Below are 23,390 nucleotides of genomic sequence, written 5' to 3' on the forward strand. Positions count from 1 at the left end.
CCCGCGGGGAGAGTGGGCGGGGCCTTCCCGCCGTGATGGTTCGAACGAGCCAATGGGGCGCGGCGATCCGCCGGCCGCGGCCAATGAGAGAGGGAGGGGGCGGTGCCAGCGGGGTAGGCTGCACCGCCCCCTGCTCGCATCCTCTCGGCGGTGCGAACGCGACCATTTTGCGGGGGGGATCGGCGAGCGGCGGTAACCGCGGCGGCGGAGCGGTGACCGCGGGCGGGGGGGCCGCACGGCCCAGGCTGAGGAGCGGCTGTCTCCCGCGGCGGGGCTCGGGCCGGCGGCGGAGGCGCCTGAAGGGGGAAAGAGGCGGCTCCGGAGGCGCGGCCCGAGGCGCTGGGCCCAGGGCTCCCGCTCGCTCCGGGGAAGGGACGGGCGACGCCGAGCCCGCACCGAGCGACCGTTTTTTTTCTCCTTCCCCTCAGCGCTGGGCGGCGTCCCCCGGGCCGGGCCCGAACCGCCGGGGAAAATGTCCAGGCCTGTCAGGTGAGTCCTTGGCGGAGCGCGGAAGGCCCCGCTCCCGCCTCTCCTCCCACCCGCGGCGCCAGCGCTGCCTCCTTCCCTCCCTCCCTCCTTCCTTCCCTCCCTCCTCCCGGGCCCGGCCCCCGGCGCCGTAGGCCCTCCGGCCCTCCCCGCTGCAGGCCTCGCCGCAGCCCGTGCTCGGGGCAGGGGCAGCCCCGGGCGAGGGGGCCCGGGCCCTCCCGAGTGGCCGCGGGGCGGGAAGGGGGGTGCAGGAGTGCGGTGGGGCTCCCGCAAGGCGAGGGGCGGCGGCGGCGGGGCCCGGGGAGAGGCGGGCGTGCGCGGCGGGGAGGCAGGGAGGCCGTGCGGATGCAGCATGGGCCGTGTTCTCCTGCATTCTCCCCCCCGCCTCCCCCCGTTATTTTTTTTTTCATTTTTTCCTTCCAACTTTTTTTTATATATATATATATTTTTATTTTTTTTTCCGCGGCTGCCTGCTGACCTGGCTGCGGGGGGATGTGCGTGGCCCCCGTGGGGAGCGGGGAGGCGGCGGCAGCGCCGTTGGCCGTTCCGGGGAAGGGGGGTGGGGGGTGCAGAGGAGGCCTTGGGAGAGGCTGCGTGCGAGCGACCCACATTTTGTAACGGGAAAAGTGAAATCTTTGCCATCCACCGTGACCCACTTCGTGCGGAGCGGGCGGGAGAGCGAGAGGCGGTGTCGGGCAGCGGGGCCTCTGTCGCAGCTCCCCCCGCACCCCCTTCCCGGAGCAGGGGGAAAGGAGGGGGGGGGACGGGGACGAAGAGACCACGCTGGCTGGGGGAGGGGACACGCACATGCAATACGCCGTGACCAGAGAGGGTCTGGAGGAGAGGGGCTGTGCAGGCAAGTTAAACCACGTTTAGGGGAGGAGTTGGGAGGAGCCGCCCCCTCTGCTGGGAGCAGCATTGAACACACGCCCTGTTCCTCCCGGCCGTAGCTGGCTGCTCTCCTCGGGTCGGTTTCCTTCTGGTGTTTCCCCCCCCACACCCTCCCGAGGGGGCTGGTTTGAGGTCGTGGGGAGGAGGAGGAGGAAGGCGTCGGTCGTTGAGCTGAAAGGGCTGAGTTCTCCCAGCTGCAAGGGAGGTAGGTCCGTGGTGGTCGTGTCTTAAGTTGGACTTGGAGCTGGAGTTGCAGGGGGTGAATCGTGGTGTCTTTGACAGCCCCAGCACGGAGGAGCTGCCGTGTAGCTGAAAGTTGGCTGAGTGTGTTGGTTCAGTTTTACTTTTCTCTGGAAAGTAGTCGGGGAGTCAAGTTTTAATTCAGATTATCTTTGTAGGAAAGGTGAGAGGTTTCATAAGGTGTTGTTTGAATGCTCTGGAAATTTTTGCCTCTCCAGATATCTTAAGTAACTGGGCATACATTTATTGCCATATCATATTGTCTGGGGGTGTGGATCCGAGGTGTTTTGGATCTTTTGGACTAATAAATATGAAAATAAGTGTGGCTTGAAAATACCCATTTATAGGTGATAGCCTTAGTGTGTAAGTAATACCTTTAATATGCTAGAGTTCAAAAAATAAACAGAAACTAGGTTTGCTTGACTAACTAGGGAGGTTTGGCACAGTGATTAGTGAACTAGTTGGGGTTTTGTAGGGCTTTTTCTGTCCAGTATTGTATGGAGAGGTGAGGGGAAATAAAGGTCACAGTTCCAGTGGTAGGGAATGGTCTCGAGTCCAGAAGGTGGAATAACAGGGTTGGGTATACCCAAAGCATCCTCCTTTTTTAAGGCAGGCTGTTGGACTAGATGGATTCATGGTCTGATGGTGACAGTTCTGAGGGACAGTGGGGATGTGATTTGCTGCTCAGAGTGACACTTGAGCCTGTGTTCTGCTGGTGATTTGCTCACCAGGTCTGGAGTCTTGCTGCAGGTAAGAAAAGTGTTGTGTCTTTGAAAGTAGAGCTGCTCAGGTATTAAGTAACTTTGTAAGTAACCATTTCTTAAAAATAATGAAAAATAATAATGTTATTTTTGATTTAGTGTTATGATAAAATAATAATATTACTGGTGGTGGTGAGGGGTTTTTGGTTTGAGGTGCTAAAAGAAGCCTGATTGTTGGTGGTGCTGTGGGTAGGGTTCCATGGGAAGGTGAGGGCCAGCAGGAGTTTTCAGTGGTCTCTCTTTGCATGTGGAATTTTGGCCAGAATGGGAAAATCCTGCAGTGTTGTGAAAGAGCTGACATCTTGCCCTCCAGTGAGAGGCACTGGCCTACAGGAAAATCAGGTGCCAAAGTCCAGCAGATTGGTAGCAGCAGAAAGCCTCTGGCACGTGGCAGGAATAGATCTGGCAATCCATTGCTCAGTGTATTTAATAGCCCTTGTAAATACTCCCTGGCTGGTACATTGCTGCACTTGGTAGTAACAGGAGAACTCTAATAATAGATTTAAGTCAAAAACCTTTAAAATTGTTTGTGTCTTTTTTCTGGATTTCTTAGCTTATTGTTGGTCCTCTGGAAGTCTGTTGAAAAGTTCCTTATTAGGCTAAGATTGAGTGTTGGAAAAAGCTTCTCCCTTCTCAGTGGTCTTGGAATTAATTTTATTATGTCTGCTCGTTTCTAGTGAATATGTACACACCTAAAACAATGAACTTCATAAAATCCAATATATATCCCCAGTTTCTGCTTGTTGGCAGAAGACTGCCTTCAGATTCAGGCTGGTTGTTGAATTCAGGTTCTTAAAAATATTTAAACAGTAGTAATAGAGTCCTGGTATTTACAAGCCTGACACTGGGAGCCAAGCACATTCTACACAGTTAAACTCCTGGGTGGGGAATGGTGGCATCTGCAGCAGTGCTGGAAAACTGCAAAAAGGAACCCATAGTTAGTGACCCTCCACATCCTGTGGCTAACTCTTAAGAGCAAAGATCACTTGGAGCTGATGGTTACAGCATTACGTCCCTGTCTGTTCTTGAATAGCAATGAAATAAACTGGTTTGAGCCACTGTTTTTATATCCAGCATCAATTAATGTGTTTTAAGTAAGAATTTTAACTTGAGGTTTGGTGGAGCTTGCTTCTGCCTGGCCTCCCTGGTCACTTTCACTTGCTGGTCCTCCTCTCCTGCAAAATGAAATGCTGTGGGCAAGTTTGGAAACCACAGGGGATTTCTATTTGTTAATTTTAAAGATTAAAGCCAGTTAGAGATTGATCTATCTGGGTGCTTCAGGGCCTTAAGTTCTTAATTTTTCTTTATTAGTAACTCTTGAATCCCTGTATTGCATTGGCACCACAGGTGATCCTTTGACATTTTCCTTGCAGGCAAAAATATGTTCATCTATTAAATATAATTTGTCTTGTTGCCAGTGTTGTACCTGGACAGTGTAACACAGAAATGTTGTGATTCTGGAAATCTTCCATGGGGTAGCAGGAAAACAACACTTCCTTGGAGACTGGCATTTAACTTGAGTAATGTCTGTGGTGGTGTCCAGAGATAAGCTAGAGACACTTCCCAGATCAGTAGAAAGATACAATCCTTGCTCTGAAAACATTCAGTGTAAAGACAGACAGAAAGCAAGATAGAGGTGCAATAAAAATAAATCAACACCAGGAACAGCACAGGTTGCAGAATTTATTTTTCTGTGTGTGTGTGTTTTGGGGTTTGTTTTTTCCCCTTGTGTGCATCAAAACATTTCATATGGTATTTAAAAATCTTCTCAATTGTTAGGTTCAAATGGAGAATGGGCACAAGGCTGCTTAAACTGTTGCTGCATAAACCATTTAATTGTTTTATGGAGTTTCAAGTCATGTGTATCCCTAAAAATTCTGCAGATACCATGAGCAGTGCCTGGTCTTACAGACGTTTGGAGTTACACCAAGGCCAGAGCCAAACACTGACCTCTGTAATTGGGACCCTCCAGTCTGTGAGTCCTGTCTGAGTCCAGTTGTGCCAAGTTTGAAATAGACTGACCCCATAGTGACCTCTTTTAGGTAGATAACTGTCACCAGGCTGCCACCTTTCAACTTCTGATGCATAATTGCAAGTGAATGTCTGTTCATTTAGGGCCTCAAGCCAGCACTGTTTTGCACAACTTTAAAAATACCTGTACAAAATATTTCCTGTCGTTTGTTGGGTTTTTTTTTTCCTCTCTTTTGTATTAAAAAGACACCAAAAGTGTGCTGGTAATGGCAATATTAATTGCTGGTGTGTTGACCTCCAAGTGGGACAGCTTTTCCAGCTGGGATGAGAACCAGAAAGTGAAACTGACCCCTCTGTGCCAGGCAGCACCACCTCCCCAGGGCAGGGAGGGCCGGGCCAGATTCCACAAGTGCTGAGGTTGATGGGTAGATTGGTTAGTTAAAAAAAAAATAAATTTTTACAGTAACCATTTAATCTGTTACTCATTTTATTGTGTGAGAGGATGGGTTGGTACTTCTGCTGGTGATCATTTGACCTCTTCAGTGCATGAGGAGATGAGTTAGTAGCTTTTGGAGGACTCCTGGCCTTCAAACTTGGACTTTACCTGTGGTTTTTCATGCCTGTGGGGCTGTGCCTTATCTGGGGATCTGAGGGTTGCCTTTTAACAAAACAAAAGCTTTCTAACTGAGAGTTTGTATTCAGGTGTGTTCAGTTCCAAAGGCTGAGGGCTTAGGGACCTCCCTAGCTGTGAAGGGGGTGTTACTATTTAATCCTTGTTCAGTGGTACAGGCATTCAGTGTTAATGTTAATGCTGCCTTTCAGAATTTCAGAATTTCAGGTTGGTAGGCATGGAATAGAGGTGGTAAGAATTACTGTTCTGATTTTTAAATTAAATTACTGGAGTATTTCTTTGCTAAGTGTTTCCGAAATAACGTGTTGGTGACTCACTAGATGAGTTACTCTTTATTCCAGAAATACTGAACTGACAGCTGTTACTAAAATTTTATGCTGTCAGGACCTTTATCTTTACCTTTCCTCCCCCTATTCCTTTTCACATGCACTTAACATGTTAAGCTGAGTTAGCAAGTAAGTTATCTTAACATTTCAGTGCATACTGTAGACCAGACTGAACAATATCCATTTGAGGTGGTCAGTCTAATTTAATTTAACAAATAGTTTATTTATTTATTTAACAAATAGTTTATTTATTTAACAAATAGTTTATTTATTTAACAAATAGTTTATTTTTATTTTATGTCTGATTCCTTGCCTGAACATCCAGTCTTTGCTCCTGGCAAAGATAAAACTCTTCATTGACAAAACCAGCAATATTTTTTTTCTGCTCCTTAACTCCAGTGAATTGCCTACAATGTTTTTATCACCTTGCTGTAATAAAGGATGCAGTCTGTGGTTATTGAGCATTGCACATCAGCACTGTTTGCAGTTCCCAAGAAAAACATGAGTTGATCTGAGTGGGGTGAATGATGAGTGGGGAGTGAGGAGAATGGGAGATTCGAGGACTGTTTGATGTTTCTGCCCTTGTGAGCTGCTCTGGTTCTGTTGGGAAGATTTGCAAATTTCTACCTGCAGTCATATCAGTGTAGATATCTGTCCTGGCTTCCCTCCTTGCCCTGCAAAACAAGATAAAGGCCCAAACAGGCCCTTTTTTGTCTTCTGACATAGTGGTCTTTTTAATTTTTTTTGTATAAAAGTATCACTACTCCTGTTGACCAGGTAATGAGCCTAGTGGGATTTACTTAGCTGTAAACACAGGGTACAGTGCTTACAGGAAGGATCTTTTCCATAGGGACAGTGGTTTTGTTCATGTTTTATCTGTGTTGTATTTTTAGTACCTGATTTAATATAGGTCTGACTAAAATAAGTGAGATGAAACTCTGACCAACTTACTAGGAGGTGGTACTACTGCAATTTCCATCTTGTTAAATAAGCAATGTCAGAAACCAATTTTTTTACAAAGCTGCTGGAACACTATATGTGGCAGTTCTACTTTTCTCCTGTTTCTGTTTTTAGAGGAGGAAAAAACCCTCACAGCTGATATTTAGACCAAATAAAACATTTTATTTATGTACTTTATTGTTCTTATGATGCTTACCAGAATCAAATCAGTGTTTTCCCATGTGAGATGGGTCAGGAGGCAATTTTCAGGAAGACTACCTGTCAGGACAGGAATTTGGAGGCCCAGATGGTACAGCATAAAATCTTGCCAATAGTTGTATTGCTAAATTGGTATTTTCCCATCCTGGGCATGGGAGGGAGCTGAGGAGGGCTCTGCAGCATGTGGCTCTTGTACTTTGTTCCACTCACGTGTACACTGAAGCTTGGATGGGATTCAGCCTGGAGAAATCCTAACAACTGCTCTTGCTTTCCTTTGGGTTTTGTTGAGGGGCTGAGGTGTTTTATTTTTTGAAGTGTTTAAGAGGTTTGAGTGTAAGGTTGAAATACAAGAATTATCCTCCTGCTTTTGAAGTCTGCTGCTGTAAGCCATGAGGAGAGATCCTCGTACAGGAAGGGGACTTAGAATTGATTTCAAATGGATCAGCAGCCCAAATGCAGCTGTGGCTTTTTGGGGTATCTTTTAACTGCAGAGTTTTATCAGCAGTGCCTGGTGTTAATCACAGAGTGCTGCTCATTTATGAGAACTGGATGAAATGCACCAGCCATGGAGAGGGGAAGGGAGTTGTGGTTCTGGTGCTGGATGGAGCTTGTCCTGGCTGCTCCTTGCAGCAATCCTCAAGCCTGTGATGCTGGGTAGGTCACTGCACCTCCTGCTTGCCTGACTTGTAGCTGTAACAGTGAGTTCAGTTGTTGATTTTAGTTGATTACTAAAAAAACCTCAAGTTGCTCCTTGGCTCTTGGTCCCAGGGATTGTAACAAGTGTGTGTGGAGGGGTGTCCAAATCTTGGTGGCTTTTTCAGCTGTGCTTCCTCTTCCCAGTGCATGTCAGCTATAAGAGATGGATGTTTGGAGTCTTTTGAGGTGTTATCAGGCAGAACTCATATAATTCAGGTGTGTAGCTGTCTTGGCTCCCTTCAGCAGCTGTTATAACCTTGTCAATAAAGTAGTTGAGGCAGGTGCCAAGCAAATAGCCACCAATTACTTACATCTTGGTAAATTAGAGGAACAGACCTAATTTTGCTGGCAAGTGGTGCTTTTATTTCAGTAACAGCTGCTTGTGTAGTTAACTAATTTCATTTAGGATTGGCCGTTGCATTTGCAGTGTTAATGACACCTCATTACCTGTGCTGCTTTCATTTGGGTTAGAGAGCAGAGAAGGTATTCCTGAGGTTAAGAAAGTGTGGGTTTATGCTGCTGTCCAAAACCACATCTTGGTGAAGTGTCTGTCTCCTTTCAGCATTGTGCCTGATGATACTGTTAAGCATTGTAATAGTTCTTTTCCATTTTGTTAGAATATCAAATAAACTAATTGAGAAAGCTCCTTAGAAGCCCCTGGTGAAAACTTTTAAAAAGCTTCAGAAATGGGGTTCACGTGGGAAACCAAAAATCTTGAGAAAAGTCCAAGAGAAAAGATGATAACGTTGAGGTGGAGAAGCAGAAATTCAGAAGAGGGCATTACAGAATGTTTAGCTGCTTCCTGATGATATTTGTGTACCTGGAATCCCAACCTGAAATATCCCAGCTTTGAGGCACTGTGTGAGGGCTTAAAATCGAGGCTGCTGGGTTCTTTACTCTTGGGCTGCAGCCTCTGTTTGCAGAGTGCTTTCAGCAGGAGAGCTGTGATAATGAGAGATGTGTAGTTTAAATAATGAAAGAACCCTTACACAGGTTAACAGGGCTCTTCCTCACTGCAGTCAGGAGCCATAAGAGTGCTACTTTTCAAAAAGCACTTGAAAATTCTGAGGATATAATCCAGTCTATTACTGGATTATTAGTGGATTGTTCTCTTCAGGAAAATGCTGGAATACACTGTGTGTTCATTTCTGATTTCAAAGGCATTGGTGGCTTCTTTGTGAGAATTTCCCTGGGATACTTTTGGGCTACAAGTCCTATACTGGGGGTAAGGGTATGGTACTTTACTTGCAGAAAGCTTTTGTTATCTCTGAGATAAGGAATTGCTAATTTTTCCCCCCTGCTTTTTAACAGGAACAGGAAGGTGGTCGATTACTCCCAGTTTCAGGAATCAGATGATGCTGGTAAATGGCTTTTTCTTAACAATATAATGATCTTGGGGTAGAGCAGTTCATTTATTGCTTTGCATATTAATTGTTTTGCTTCTAGTCACATCAGTAATTTAAATTCTAAGGAGTTTCTGCCTTCACAGTCTCTGGACTGTTAATGAGTATTTGAAAATCTAATGATTCTCGTATGTTTTGTATTAAACAAACAATGGTGATAGAAATCTTATTATTTAATGCTTGTATTGTTGTAGTGCCTTGAGGCTGTTGGCAGCAACTGTCTTCTTCCTTGCTCTATGTCATGTTCTGTGGCAGAATCTCCCTGATGCAACTTTTTTTCTCCGGAAAAAAGATGTTTTCAATTCATTTTAGTAGACTCTCCTTAATCCCAGTGTCAGACTAGTTTGTGAAGTGCATCTAAAAAAAAAAATTCTTTGTATGTTCTCTGTGAATTAATGAAATATTTCTGCAAGCTGTATGGAATATGTTTTGTGTTCTTAGAAAACAGACATGTTGCTACTGTTTACTAAGTGAAGCTGCACTGGTAATTAATGGAAACAAATCTGCATAGTTCTTAATTGTAGTCCTGTTACACAATACCTTACACAACACGAGTAATAGTTGTAAAAAGTGATTCTGTAAACTGCTGTATGATGAACTTTTTCTCATAGAACAGTAAATAAAGCATTTGCTGTTAAAAGTATGTAGAAAAATGTATGGATGTTAACTTTGAATAGATTTACATAACAACTGTGTTTCTGGCTAGCTGTAAAATTGTTACTGTGTCCTGTTGTGAGGTTTTTTTATGTGTTTCCTAATACTCCTGTGTCAGACTTGAATGTGTGCAGCATTTTGATTCTGCTCTTTGCAGAAGAAAAGGTAGATCACTATTTTTAAGACAGGACTTTGCATCTATAAAGTTTTGTTTGAAGCTTTGTGATCTTTTTTTTTTTTGAAGGACTTCTTTTTGATGTGCATGAAATGGTCAGTTTAAGTTATAGCTGAGGAAGTCAGTTTGCTGGGAACTAGGAGTTTGATTCAAAACCATTTTGTACTGTCCCGTCCAGATGAAGAATATGGAAGAGATTCAGGTCCCCCATCCAAGAAAATCCGTTCCTCTCCCCGGGAGGCTAAAAATAAGAGGAGATCTGGGAAGAATTCTCAGGAGGACAGGTAAAAGCAGCACTTGTGTCATGAACTTGTCTCCAAACCTTTATCCTGGATGTGGGTGGGGAGCAGTATCTTCTAGGAGGAACAATTTGAAGTGGCATTCAGGGTCTACAGTAGAAGATGTGGAGCTCTTAATCACAGAGCTTGCATAACCAGCTTGGACATTGAAGTGGTTTTGTCTTATTTGAGTAGACAGAGAAATCATGTGTAAAGTACTTGTCAGGAGTACCTTGCCATTAGATAGCTGGGATGGAAGGGAATATGGTCTGAATAAAAAAAGCTGGCAACTAGTACAGTTCCCCAGGTAAGTTGGTGGAAGGATGCATTTCACTTTCCTCAGGCTTTTCAGTAGGTTCAGAGCATTCCTGTGGTTAAAGATTAACTGGGGCAGAGTGGCAGTTAGGAGTAGGGGCCATTTATTAGGGTTGGGGTTCTTTGTTTCCCATTTCCTGTTTTCTTTTAAGTCAGAAACAATGTGTTTTGATAACCCAGCTGCTCCAGCAGTGTGAAAGTGTGAAATTGACTGCTCTCCTGACAGACACTAACTTCAGGGCTGGAGATTCTTCCACCTGGCTTGTGTTTTTGGAGTCCAAGGTGTCTCTTTATTCTTTGTGCTGAATATAGATCATTTACCAGTAGATATTCTTCAGAGGCTTCCTCAGTCATGCTCCATAAGTTGAAAGCTGAATTTGTGCTTGGAAATATTTGCAAGGTCCACCTGCTGTTGTGAACTGAGAAGGAGAGACTGGATCACCTGAAACTCAAGATATAATGGATATGACATATAAAGAAATTGGGCTAGGCAGCTCCCAAAGCAACTAAATAGTTGGCCTGGATGTCCTGTTAGCTTTGGGGATTTTTAAGTGTGTAAGAACATTTCTGTGTGTGCCATAAACATTGCAGAGGGATTGCATGTAAAACAATTTCATGTCTTTTAGTGACTGAAATCCAGTTGTCTGTGTAAGACTGAAATCATTGGGCTGAGGGGCTGTAGGGTGACCAGTTATTTAAACAATTGGAGTTCTTGGGAAATATTGTCTGTCAGCTCCAACTGCCAAATTTGAAAGTACCAAAGATTTGATCTCTTGTATTTCTTGACCTTGGCAAGCTCTGCAGTTCAGTGATTCCTGAAGCACATGTTGTACATCAGTGGCCCTCAGCAGAGTATTCACCATGTGCTTGGTTAAAACTCCTCTCTGACTGGAATGTGTGTTCTTGCTGGAAGGAAAACCCTCTCCAGGCATTGGAAATGATGGATAAGAATGGAACATTATTATTACCTCATTGACAGGGATCCCCTCTGATAAGGGTTGAAACTCAGAGCTCAGATAGTTTAGGAGCTGGTAGAGCAAATAGAAGCCAGTGCAGTGCTGTACAGCAGTGTGTGCAGAGTGAAGGAGTCCTAAGACAACAATAACATCAAGAGAAGTGATGACTGTAAATATTCAGAATAAAATTTGATGCCATTTATAGGCTCGGCCATGCATTACCATATAAAAACTACAAAAGTCTAGGTGTAAATTGGAAAATATCTGGAGTATTGGTAGGTTTCAGAGTGAAGCAAATGGTTCCTCTCAACCCCCTTATTTCCTGGTTGGCTGACTTGATTCCATGTGGGTTTGTGTGTGATTCAGAGATGGAACATTATCTTTCTGTCCATGATAACTACATATACAGCTGAGTAATCCTGAAGTATAGTGTGGTAATGTCCAGGAAAAGTGCAGATTCCCAGCCTAGAGATCAGTTTGTTCTCTGGAGATGGGTATGTTCCATTCAGCTGTGAGTGAAACTGAAGTTAAAACAGCAGGCAAACCCTGTCTTTCTCTCATTTTCAGTGAGGATTCAGAAGAAAAAGATGTGAAGACTAAGAAAGATGATTCACACTCAGCAGGTAACTAGTTACATGATATAAAGACCAGGTTCTAAGAGTTGCAGGAGCAGGATTTGACATGGGAAATTGTTCTGAGGAGAGGAACATGTACTTTTTTTTTCATACACTTATCTTAAGCTCTGTGCTGCTTCTACTGCTCTTAGTTCCAGCCTTGGTTTGGGATAACATTTTTTTTAGTGTAACGTGCTGCCAGAAAGTTTGTCTTCACAGGTAGATCCATGTATGTTCAGCACTTCTCTGTAGGTGTTGTCCATGTTTCAGGATGATCCAAGAGACTTCATATCCATGCTTTTTCCTTCCTAGATGAAGATTTTGGCAGTGAAGATGATGACTTAGGAGCAGATGATGGCAAAGCTGACAGTGACTATGAGAGCTCTCAAAAAAGCAAAAAAGGAAAAAAGGCTAAACCAGAAAAAAATAAGAGAGCAGCCTCCAAATCCAGGAAAAGGCCTGCAGGTGAGAAAGGGATTGCTTGTGTTTGCAGTGAAAATATTGCTCAGGATTGTTGGGGCACTGCAGAAACTTCCTTCTTGGGTTGAAAGTGACCGTGTCCTCCTCACAGCAAGTGTTCTGATGACCTTCTTCATGAGTGACTTGACCTTTGTCTTGTCCCCACGCTGCTCCCAGACAGTTAGGTGGCTCTGTCCTCTATCTTTATTATAACTTGGTGATTTTTGCTGCAGAGGACAGTGAGGATGAGAAAGAAGATCACAAAAACGTCCGTCAGCAGCGACAGGCGGCGTCCAAAGCAGCCTCTAAACAACGAGAGATGCTTATGGATGATGTGGGGAGTGAGGAGGAAGAGCAAGAGGATGATGAGGCACAGTTCCAGGAGAGTGAGTAAAAGGCATTGTAAAAAGTTCAAATTAATTGTAAAAAGTTCAAATTAATTGTAAAAAGTTCAAATTAATTGTAAAAAGTTCAAATGAATGTCATGTGGGTCGAGCACCTGATGCGAGCCAAAGGATCTGGCCAGACAGCAAAAGGAGCAGTTTGGTTTTTGCCTGTGACAGTAAAGACATAAGTTGTCCTTTTTAGTGACTTCTGCCATAGCTGTGCATATGTCCAACAGAGCATGCTTGTATTTTGCACATCTAGAATTTCTTTTTTGAAGTTTGCAGCCAAGGTGCCCGTGTCAATAAAAGTAGCCCTAAAGAATTACTGTGAGGTTCTCAGTGCTTCTTGCTGCTTCTTGCATTGGGGCTACTTTCAGGTGATTTAAAGTACTTTTTACTTTGACCAACCAAGGATAACAGTTTGTTTCATAAAAAGGGATGGGTTCAGCTGGTAATGAACTTCAGCAAATTCCTGAAATATTGAGCACAAACATGATTTGAGCATGGAGTAAGAGTACCACTGAAAAGATCACTTCTCTCTGTAAAGAGATTCTCTCTTATTTTGAGATGGGCTACTTATTAATGAGTTGAAGCATATTTTGAGGACCTCAAAACTCTTGGCTGTTTCATCATACTAATTGCTTTATCCCTGTCAGGGGATAAAGCTGCTGCTCTGTCAGATTTCTTCTGCACAGCAGATAGGTGAAGCTCATAAGGTCACAGAGTCCTACTTTCCTCTCTCTGCAGTTTAACTGGCAAATCTCTCAACTCTTACCTCTGCTCTTCCCTATTTTTCAAAAAAAACTGAAATTTCTTTGTGCTTTCAGCAGATTCAGGAAGTGATGAAGACTTTCTCATGGAAGATGATGATGATAGTGACTATGGCAGTTCAAAAAAGAAAAACAAAAAGGTCTCCAAGAAATCCAAGCCAGAGAGGAAAGAAAAGAAAATGCCAAAGCCCAGGCTAAAGGCTACAGGTGAGGCCATGCAGAACAACTTCTGCAGTTTGCTTTTCAGGGTAAATTTTCTTTTTCTGCTATAGAAGACTCAGTGGAAGTCTGTAGGCATTCACATGCAGTGTTGAAGGGCTCATTCATGCAACTTGCCATGATTTAAAGCAGCACTGTGAAATAATAAGGCTTTAATTACTTAATGAAGAGACTGAATTAGGATCTATGTCTTGTTGGCAAACACAGTGAAGATTGCAAAATCTTCCCTATTGAAATGCTGCAGTCTGACTTTGGGTATCACAGCCAAACAATACAATTTGTGGTTTGGTTTGGGGCTCGTGGCCTCAGTGGTGTTTTCAGGGTGGCAGAAGGTGGAGAAATTGGAACCAAAGCAAAATTCAATGTATTTCTCCAGTAAAATCATAATAGCAACACATATGCTGATTTGACAAGAAGCTATCTATGCTATTTTAGTATGGTATATCCAGTAATTACTCAGGACTTGCAATTAAATAATTTTAAGGTTTGTTAGCCAACCTTTCAGCTCAGCTTTCTTAGTAGGAAGTGCAAAACCCACCATGTGTGCTTTTGGTCAAAGTAAAATGAAATCAGGTGCTGAAGTGTAACTCCTGTTTGGATCATTTCAGGAGGTTTTGGTCTTTGTTGCTGATCATAACTTGGATAAACTCTTTCTTTTATCAGTGACCCCCAGCCCAGTGAAAGGCAAAGGGAAGGCAGGTCGCCCCACAGCTTCCAAGACAACGAAAGAAAAGACCCCATCCCCCAAAGAAGAGGATGAAGAGCCTGAAAGTCCCCCAGAAAAGAAAAAATCAGCCAGCCCTCCACCAGAGAAGTCAGGGGATGAGGGATCTGAAGATGAAGCACCCTCTGGTGAAGATTAGGTGGCAGTTGAGGAAATCTTTGGTTAAAAAAAAAAAAAGAAAAAAAAGAAAAAAAAAAAAAAAAGAAAAAAAGGAAAAAGGAACAGAAAATATACTTAGGGGTAGAACACGGTTTTGGCTGTGGCTTGACTCATGGGCTTTGAATGCTGTCTTTACTTTCAGCTGTTTAATACAGTGTATCCTTTTTTTTAATAAGAGGAAACCCTTATACTGTAATATTTTGAAGTCAATGTTCTCTGTTGGCCATTCCGTTCTCCCTCCCCCACCCAATCTGAAAGCCATTTGAGACAAATTAACAGACCATTTAAATATATTTTTTTTTTCAAGGGATACTGCAGTTGTGAAGCAATAAGGTTTGAGACTGATACATGGAAACCATGCTTAAAAATCATTAAGTAGAGTAGATTTCCCAGTGCTGGTAAGAGTTCTTTAAAGCTATTATTCTGTATTTGAATATCTGGAAAATTGAATTTATTCTTTAATGGACTTTTGTTGATAAAAGTTCACACTCAGAAAAAATTTAGTTGAGTACCAATTGGGGAAGAGGAAACCTGGGGAGGAAACCTGTGTTTCTTGGATTCAGGCACGTTTTTCATGGAAAGCAATCAAGAGACTTGTAGATGGTCCATTGTCTTTTCTTGAGAAAAGATCCTCCAATTAGGATGCCAGATCTTTTGTCTTTGCTGGATAGAATGTGTTCTGCTTTAGGCAATCTGCAGATCATTCTGTCCACATTCAGGTATTTGACAAACAAGCTTCTCATACCCATTGGCTCCTGCATTCCTTCCAGGGTTGGCTGTGGATGGGCAGAATAGGGAAGAGAAATCGAAAGCAGTTTGGAAAACTCTGGTTTCCATTTGGTAGTGTGGAAAATTTCTTTGAAGTTTTTCCAAGGGATAAAAAAAAAAAAAAAAAGTGTAAAACTAAATCCTTTAGGTTTTGGGGCGAGGGATGTCCTTTTCTAAATGTGAAGCAAAGGATTCCTGTAATGCTCTGGTCAGTCTCAGATCCCATGAGTCATGCCTAAGTGTTTCTCTTCTCTCCCTCCATCTGTCCTCAGCCTCTCCAGCTACAGAGTGGGACAGCAGCAGACTCCCATCCCTAGGGAATGTCACCCCAATACCACTTCCATTTCTTCATTCTGCCCTTCTGCTCCCTGGGAGGCTTTGCTCCCACAGCAAGGTGTCTGCTCCTAACTCTTGGGCATCATTCTGCTCCCTGAGCCTGAGAAGTGCTGAGTAGGGAACAGTCTTAAAGGATGAAGCTGGGAGAAAGTGGAATTTGGAAGCAGTGTAACAGGGCTATAGTTTTATAATAAAAGCAGGATGTCCCTCTAAATGCAAGACACTTGAGATATGTGTGGTGGCATTTTAATGTGTTTTTATCAAAGCAGCCATATCCTTTTTTTAAAAGTCAATTATAAAACACACAAACCTTTGTTTTCAAACCCTAACACAGAGGTTGCTGCCATGTTTGTTGGTGGAATTACTGAAAACTGGACCTGCCATTTTTCACTCTTTTTTTTTTTTAAACCCTTTGTGCTTTCTGTACGTTGCTCACAGTTATCTTACAGCTGGCAAGCTTTGCATCTTTTTTTTTTTTTTTTTTTTTTTTTGTCACAGAACTACACATTTTGTAACCAGCCTCTCGAAGGTAACATAAGGCAGCTAATAAGTTGGATTTCTGGTGCATGTGCTACCAGATTTTTCATTGTGTTTGGATTTTAGGGAGCTTTTAGATGTGACACACTCATCTGACCAGGAAGGACACTTGGCTGAATGGCACAGGGAGCCTGAAGATACTGAGCAGTGTGGAGCCAAAAATGTGGAACAGAATATTCATAAAACAGCCAAGTGATTGTCTTGTGTGATTCATAGCCATGGGTTATATTGAGGCTGGTAAATTACTTTACCTTGGCTTATAAAAAAAAAAAAAAAAATTAAGTTCTCTAACATTCTTTACTCTAATGAAACTACTGTTGCCATTACAATAAAGATGATCGGTGTTTCCATTGTAAATCTTTTATTTTTTTTTTGTTTTAAAGTGGTTTAATTTTGCAGAACAGCTTAAGGCTGGAGTGAAGTATCAGTCTTGAAAAAGAAGCAAATGTAATCCCCTCTCCCACACCTCTTCCCACCTTCCAGATTTCTGGAAGAGCAATGTCTTTTTTGCATTCCTTCCGCTCCTAGTCCAGTGCTCCTTGGGTAATCTGGGAAAATAAATGGCCAAGTTTTAAAAAACATTTGGATTAGATTTGGGGGTAGGATACACTTGTGAATATCTGGCCCACGTAGCTGTTCCCCTTCAGACCAGACTATGGTTCCAGCTGTTCTTGTCTGCTGGATTCTTTGGGTTTATTTTGGTATGAATATGTACAAGAATACCTCTAGCTGATCTGGTCAAACAGCTCTTTATCTACCCACTAGACCAGATTTTTTCTGAAGGGTGTATTTTGTAAATTCCATTTAAAATATATTTTTGGGTTTTTTTCTAACGCAGTTAACTGAAGTTAAGGTTGTGAAAAATAATGTTTCTGTTGTTCTCAGTTCAGGTTTTGGACTGGGTTATTTTATGCCTGGCAGTTCTGGCCCTTTATCTTCCAAAACTGTTCTGTTTTCTCATATGTTCATCTCTCATGGCTGTTACAGGCTGCATGATGCTTCTTGAGTTTGTCACAACTCAAACACTATGTAAATCCTGTACTACTTCTGGGATTTTGTAACTTTTTCTATATCTTACTGTTTTGCTGATTTGTGCAAACACTAAGCCCTAACAGTCTCTTGGTTACTCTCTTAGAAATACAGCTGTTTACATTTTTACAGACAGAAGAAAATTGTGAAGGTTAAAACATTTAGTTTCGGGTTGTTTTTTGTTTTTTTTTTTTTTTTTTTTTTTTAGTACATGACATTTTTCAGTAGAGACAGACTTAACATTTTTAAATGTCCTTTTTAATTCATTTGTATAAAGCATTCTGATTTCTTGAAGGAAAGCTGTAAAAATGCCTTTTCTCAAGGAGCATGAGTAGTTCTTCATGGAGCAGAAAAATCCCTTGACAGAAGGTGGCTTTGGAAAGACTCTTCTGTTACACAGCTGTAGTTTTGGAGGCTTTGCAGAGAGGTAAATGCATTTATTCCAAAGTTCATTTAAATCTAGTGCCCTGCCCTGGTCTTACTCTTAAAATAGTATTTCTAACTAACTTCCATTTTATATATTTTCATCCATTCTGTTCCTGGCTCCTCACCACCACGTTGTGTCACAGTTCTGTTCACTAACACTGCCTTTAGCTGGCCACAAGGCTTGATCTCTACAAATTTGCTATTTCAGCTGGAATTTCATACTAAAGGTTATTTGCTTCAGTTTGTTTGATCAGCATGAGAATGGCAAACATGCCAAGCTAAGTGGGTTTCAGAATGGATTGTGGGTGAGAGGCAAGACTTGGGAAAGGGGCAGCCACAAAGCTTCTGATTTTCTTGTTAAGGTGAAAGCAGCAAAATGGGTGGGGAGAGCAGCAGCACCTTGGGTGACTTCTGCACCTCATGGGTGCCAGGTCGTGGTTCTGAGTGTGCTCAGCTCCTCTGCCAGCACACAGCTACATCTGCAGGTGATGGACTACCAGGGCTGTGGCAGAAGATTTGCTCAAATTCCTTTTTAATTCCTTTTTTCTTTTTTTTTTTTCTTTTTAATCTTCCCCTCCACTGGTGATGGTCACAAAGGTACAATAGACACTGAGGCACCCAGGCTAACAGAGGGAGGGAAGTAAACTGTAACATGCTGGAAGCTTTTGAGCTGTAGAAACTGGTGCTTTGCTTTATGTAATTTGTTTGTGAAGTGTTTATTTTTATAACAGATCATATTGTTGAACACATGGTTCTTAAAAACTACGAACTGATCCGTGAGTTTTAATAGTTGAGAAGTGGATGTTCATCTGTTGGGGGAGGCAGGATATGACAATGTGAGCAGATGGATATTTTAAGGGACACTGTCACAAAATAGTTGCTGGCATACAGGATATGTTGGTTTGGGGGAGTCACATCTCTACGTGGAAATTACATATTTTATATGGATAGAATCAAATTGACAATATTCCCTCAACTCTGAATATTTTCCTACAGTTTCGGGAGGTTTAAATACGAGTTCTGCTCATGAAACTATTCCATTCCTATTGTCCAAGATAATTTTTGGGTTTTTTTTTAAAGCCCTCAGAGGAATATCAGGGCTCTGAAAGTCGACAGTGTCCTCTGGAGACCTCCCCAAATCAAAGCCTATTCTCGTTTTAGCCTTCCCACTTCAGGCCAGGATTGGCATCTGAATATCTTCATTGAACTCTTTCTAGTAAAAACGGGAATATTCCTAATTTTAGCCAAGTTCTCCCCATGTGCTGAGGCTGTGTCTCAACCACTACTGGAGGTGACTCCAGGCTGCCTGCCCCCTTCAGCCAGGGTGACTCGAGTGGGTCCATCGGTCCGCGCATGCTCAGTGTGACTGCAAACCACCATTGTGCATATGCTTTGTATATTGGGGCAAGGGTTTTTTATATATATATTTTGGGAGGGGTAGCGGGTGGGATGGAGAAATAACTCAAAAAAAAAAAAAAAAAAAAAAAAAAAATCAGCTTAAGCCAGAATAATGTGTGTAAAAGCCCCTGAAGTATCTGGTGTGTGAGTGCGCGGGTGTGAGTGGGCGCATGGGAGTGTCTGCCATCTTATTCCCTTTGTGTTCTGAGGATTTGTGAGGTTTACTTTTTTTCTTTTTTTTTTTCCCCCTGCAGAAGCAATTGTTACAAAAAAAAAAATTTGTAAATAAGAGCTACGTAATTTTTTTTTTTTTTTTTTTGTTAAACCATGAACATCATGTCACAGCAAACCCTGAATTAATCACTTTGAAGGTAGAGGAGGAGACTCCAGGTAGGGCCTTGGGCTATCAGCAAGGCATCATTCTCTGGTATACAATGAATATTTGTCTTGAGTATGTTGAGCTTTTCTAAAAATCAGGCTCTTTGCAGTTTCCCTCCCCATCTCCATTTTAATTTTTTTTTTTTTTATTTTTAATCTGGATTGCAGACAAAGGGGCAGCTGCAAAGTGTTCCAGTGCTGCTGGCAGAGACGTGGGCACCATCCATGGGCCCGATGGGGTTGGTGACTTGCAATACCTTGACAATACTGAGACCTACCACATGGTACTAGGAGTTAAGTCTGAATGTAACATTAACGCTTTATTTAAAATAAAAAAACAACTTTTTTTTTTTTTTTTAATTATTTTATTTTAAGGGGTTGAAGTGAACATGACTGTTGACCATGTTCGTGAATTATAGATGCAACATTCACTGGTAGAATTGTGTGATGGTCTTTTGTGCTACTTAATTTTACATATTCCAGTCTCTGTATGTACCTGCAAAGAAAGAAAAGAAAATAACAAAACCCTGCTTTGCTTTTATTGAAGGGTTCCCAGGACTGCATACCTGCTCCTGAGCTCTGTTTTAAGTATGTGTATCCTTTGCTTGTATTTTGTATTAAAAAAAAACACAAGGAAAAAGAACCCTTTATTGTTCAGCATGTTGGAATTGTGTCCCCTCTTTTATTTTTCTCCTTTTTGGAATATATTAAGCAACTCATTCTTCTGTATCTTTTATTTTCTTTTGTAAACTTTTTGGTTTTGTTTTAAAAATGGCTTTATAAAAGGGCTTTTATAACCCATGAACATGACTTGTGTAATCTTTCTGCTCTTCAAAGTTATTACTCTCCCATCGGATGCTTTTTATTCTGTGAGATGTAAAAACATGTCCATCTTTCACCAGGTCTGATAGTTTGAGGATTAATTAACTTCCTTTGCAGAGCTTGTGTTTCCTCCAAGGAGTCAAGTTTTGGCCAGCAGAGTTTGGCAGGTACGACCTTCCTGTTGCTACCTGTGAGCTGGGGGGCAGATAAATTCAATTAATTAATTTGAGGGGCAGATAAATTCAATTAATTAATTTGAGGGGCAGATAAATTCAATTAATTAATCTGAGGGGCAGATAAATTCAATTAATTAGTCTGAGGGGCAGATAAATTCTATTAATTCAGTTCTAAGGAACACAACCCTGGGTTTCACAGCTCCTGAGAGAGGGAGGGGGAAAGGTTCAGGTTCAAAACCAATTACAAGAAGTGATGCTGAGGAGAGCCAAAGCCTTTTACCTGTCACACTTGCCTCATGTTCAGTGCCACTCACCTATTTCCCCTCTTCCCTGGGGCTGCAGGGGAAGACCCAGCCTGATCTCTGGGTGTCAAATGACAGAGAGGGCTCTGAAGCATCCTCAGCTGCTCTCGTGTCCAATGGAGACAACTCGGGGGGTACAGGTTGATTTCTGTCTGGGTGGTGCTTTTAAAAACCCCACTGCTGTGGTTTCAGACCCCCCTCTCCCCATAGTTTCAAACCCCCCCTTTCACCATAATTTCAGATCCCCGTTTCCCATAATTTCAGACCCCTCCTTTCCCATGGTTTCGTACTCCCCTTTCCCATAGTTTCAGACTCCCCCTTTCCCCATAATTTCAGACCCCCCTTTCCCCATAGTTTCAGACCCTCCTTTTCCCATATTTCCAGATCACCTTTTCCCATAGTTCCAGACCCCCCCTTTTCCCATAGTTCCAGACCCCCCCTTTTCCCATAGTTCCAGACCCCCCCTTTTCCCATAGTTCCAGACCCCCCTTTCCCCTAATTCCAGACCCTCCTTTCCCCTAATTCCAGACCCTCCTTTCCCCTAATTCCAGACCCTCCTTTCCCCTAATTCCAGACCCCCCTTTCCCCTAATTCCAGACCCCCCTTTCCCATAGTTCCAGACCCCCCTTTCCCCTAATTCCAGACCCCCCTTTCCCCTAATTCCAGACCCCTCTTTCCCATATTTCCAGGCCTCCCCTTTCCCCTAATTCCAGACCCCCCTTTCCCATATTTCCAGACCCCTTCTCCGCCACTTTCGGCTCCTCCCTCCGCTGTGTCCCTCGCGGGCCGGCAGGGGGCGCTGTTTTCCCGCGCACGCCCCCTAGCGGCTGCCGGCGGTCACCGCTCCCCCCGCGGGGTTTTTGGGGGGATCTGGGGGGGGTCCCGGGCTGCTCCCCCCAAAGCGCCTCCCGGGGGGGACCGGGGCGTTACGGGTCCCGTTCAGCCCGGAGATTGCTGCCCGGTTCCTGTCTGGTGTGTGCGGGACTGGAACTGGAGCTGTGGTTCCCCCCCAAAAAGCAGTTTTTGGGAACTGAGGGTGAAGATGCTGCTGGGACCCCAAGAGCTCAGAACCCCAAAGGGGTTCGTAGGGACCCCACTGGGGGATCAGCGGTGTTCCCTGAGCCTCTTGGGGCTCCAGACAGCCCAGTTTGCCATTGCCCCCCACTGCAGAGTGGGGTGGTTAATGGATTTCTTTGCAGAGGGTGCCTGGGGTGCTTTGGGAACGGCCACCTCTGTCCCCAGCACAAAACCCTCCTCACTTTTTAGGTCCTGAGCTGGTGTCTGACTCAATTCTGCTTCTCTCCCTTTCTTTAATTTCACAAAGTGGGGAAAAAGAGGTTCTGTAGCACAGGTTTGTTGGGTGCTGGTGTTGACAGGGATGCTCCAGGCTCCTGGAACGGGGTGGTTTAATAATGCAGCTCCTGGCATTCCTCCCTCTTGTTTTTAAACATCCAAGACAAGGAATCTGGACAGGTCTTTCTGCCTCCCTGCTCTGCTCTCTGCAGTTCTTGTCATGGATTCTTTCCTGGGGTAACCTGGAGGTGCCTGGGTGCTGCATGACCTCAGTGGGAGCATTAATTAGCAGGTAGGGCACTTCTTTTTGTCCCCAGAAGAAAACACTAATTACTTATGCTAAGGAATGATGCAAGACCAGAATCTGGGATCTCTTCTTCCCCACTCTCACTGGTATTTGACCCTTTTATTAGCAGACACCATTTTTGGCTGCTTTTCTCCCCATTATTGCTCTTCTGAACCCTGTGTGTTGGCAGATGCTCTGCCAGCTCAAGTTAGAAATTCCCATTTGCTTTGTAGTAGCATTTACAGGGAATTAATACCAGAAACAAAGAGGTTGTTTTCCCATTTAATGGTTACGCATCTGAGAAGTGGACACACAGGAGGTTTTGTAACCACAGTGAGGTGCTGCCAAACCAGGGGGATAAGATTCCCTTGGCAAAGAACAGGAGATGTCAAGTTTTAATATAACAGAATTTTGCCTCAGGAATATCCTGTTTGTGTTGCTTCTGGTAGGGTTTGGTTATAAGATGAAAATAAAGGCAAAAGGTGGAATTGAACATTAGGTTTTCTGCACTCTGCCTTGGGTTGGCCCTGGCCTTGGGACACAGGGAATTTAAAGAGTTGCTCTTCTGTCCTTGCCTATTTTTTGAGTTTTGAAGGAAACCTGGAAAAATTGTGGAAATGCAGAGATTTCCCAGCAAAAATTTTGTACAGAAAGCACATTTTTGGCTATAGCTTTGATCCAGTAACCAAAAAGTGAATAGTTGCTGTAGTTCTGGTGGGTTTGTTTTGGGTTTTTTTGCTACTTCTGCTGTTTATTTGGGGCCTGTGTCCCATGCAGTGTGATAAATCATGACTAGAAGGATGCACTTATATATTTAATTTATATATCTTTATATATATATATATAATTTATATATTTAATAATTTAAACCCTGCAAAGTTTGTACAAAGGTTCTCCTGGGGGGTGCAAGGTAAGGAGGAGGTAGAGCCCCTGAAGTGCCTGTTTTGTGTCTGCTCCTTGTGCATTGATGAAAAAGCAGTAAATGTCTGCAGGGTGTGATATATCAGCCCTGAATCTGATCTGGGAGTGCTGCTTGTTGGTTCCTAACCACATCCTGAGCCAGCACACATCTCCAGCTTCAGGGTTTTATGTAGACCAGGAAATGGGTTTGTGTGGTGTGGGGTTTTTTCCCCCCTTTCCAGAGTTGTAGGTCAGGTTCAAGTGCAGTTATCCAGGGTGGGCTGAATGCTCTCTCCATCCCTGAGGGGAAAAGCCTTCCTTTTTGAGGTCAAAAACTCCTTTTTGAGGTCAAAAACTCCTTTTTGAGGTCAAATTCAGCCCTTGGCCCCAAACTGTGGCTGCACTTTGGTCTCCTGTGTGGGGAAGTTTTGTGATCACTTTATAGGAAAACAACCTAACCCAAAGCC

The 23,390-nt window shown here is 43.3% G+C and overlaps 1 protein-coding gene across 3 annotated transcripts; it reads left to right on the forward strand.

The window, feature by feature from the left end:
- The first annotated feature begins 167 nt into the window (after positions 1-167).
- On the forward strand, positions 168-19,949 carry NUCKS1 (nuclear casein kinase and cyclin dependent kinase substrate 1). 3 transcript variants are annotated; one of them, XM_071768767.1, is made up of 9 exons: positions 168-192; positions 429-489; positions 8,472-8,521; positions 9,571-9,676; positions 11,509-11,564; positions 11,868-12,020; positions 12,248-12,400; positions 13,228-13,377; positions 14,053-19,949. In XM_071768767.1, exons 2-9 carry the CDS (start codon positions 473-475, stop codon positions 14,250-14,252), a joined length of 885 nt encoding a protein of 294 aa, XP_071624868.1. In that variant the 5' UTR covers positions 168-192; positions 429-472; the 3' UTR covers positions 14,253-19,949. The 3 variants fall into 3 exon arrangements, with proteins under 3 accessions (XP_071624868.1, XP_071624870.1, XP_071624869.1); XM_071768769.1 differs by lacking the exon at positions 168-192 and having other exon boundaries at positions 204-489; XM_071768768.1 differs by lacking the exon at positions 168-192 and having other exon boundaries at positions 205-489; positions 13,231-13,377.
- Positions 19,950-23,390: the final 3,441 nt, after the last annotated feature.

Source organism: Heliangelus exortis, chromosome 25 (assembly GCF_036169615.1).
Source record: "Heliangelus exortis chromosome 25, bHelExo1.hap1, whole genome shotgun sequence".
Taxonomy (NCBI): domain Eukaryota; kingdom Metazoa; phylum Chordata; class Aves; order Apodiformes; family Trochilidae; genus Heliangelus; species Heliangelus exortis.

Coding starts and splice junctions, on each gene's coding strand:
- NUCKS1 (XM_071768767.1), top strand. Junction 11,565..11,867: donor AGATGATTCACACTCAGCAG/GTAACTAGTTAC, acceptor TTTCCTTCCTAG/ATGAAGATTTTGGCAGTGAA. Junction 12,021..12,247: donor ATCCAGGAAAAGGCCTGCAG/GTGAGAAAGGGA, acceptor TTTTTGCTGCAG/AGGACAGTGAGGATGAGAAA.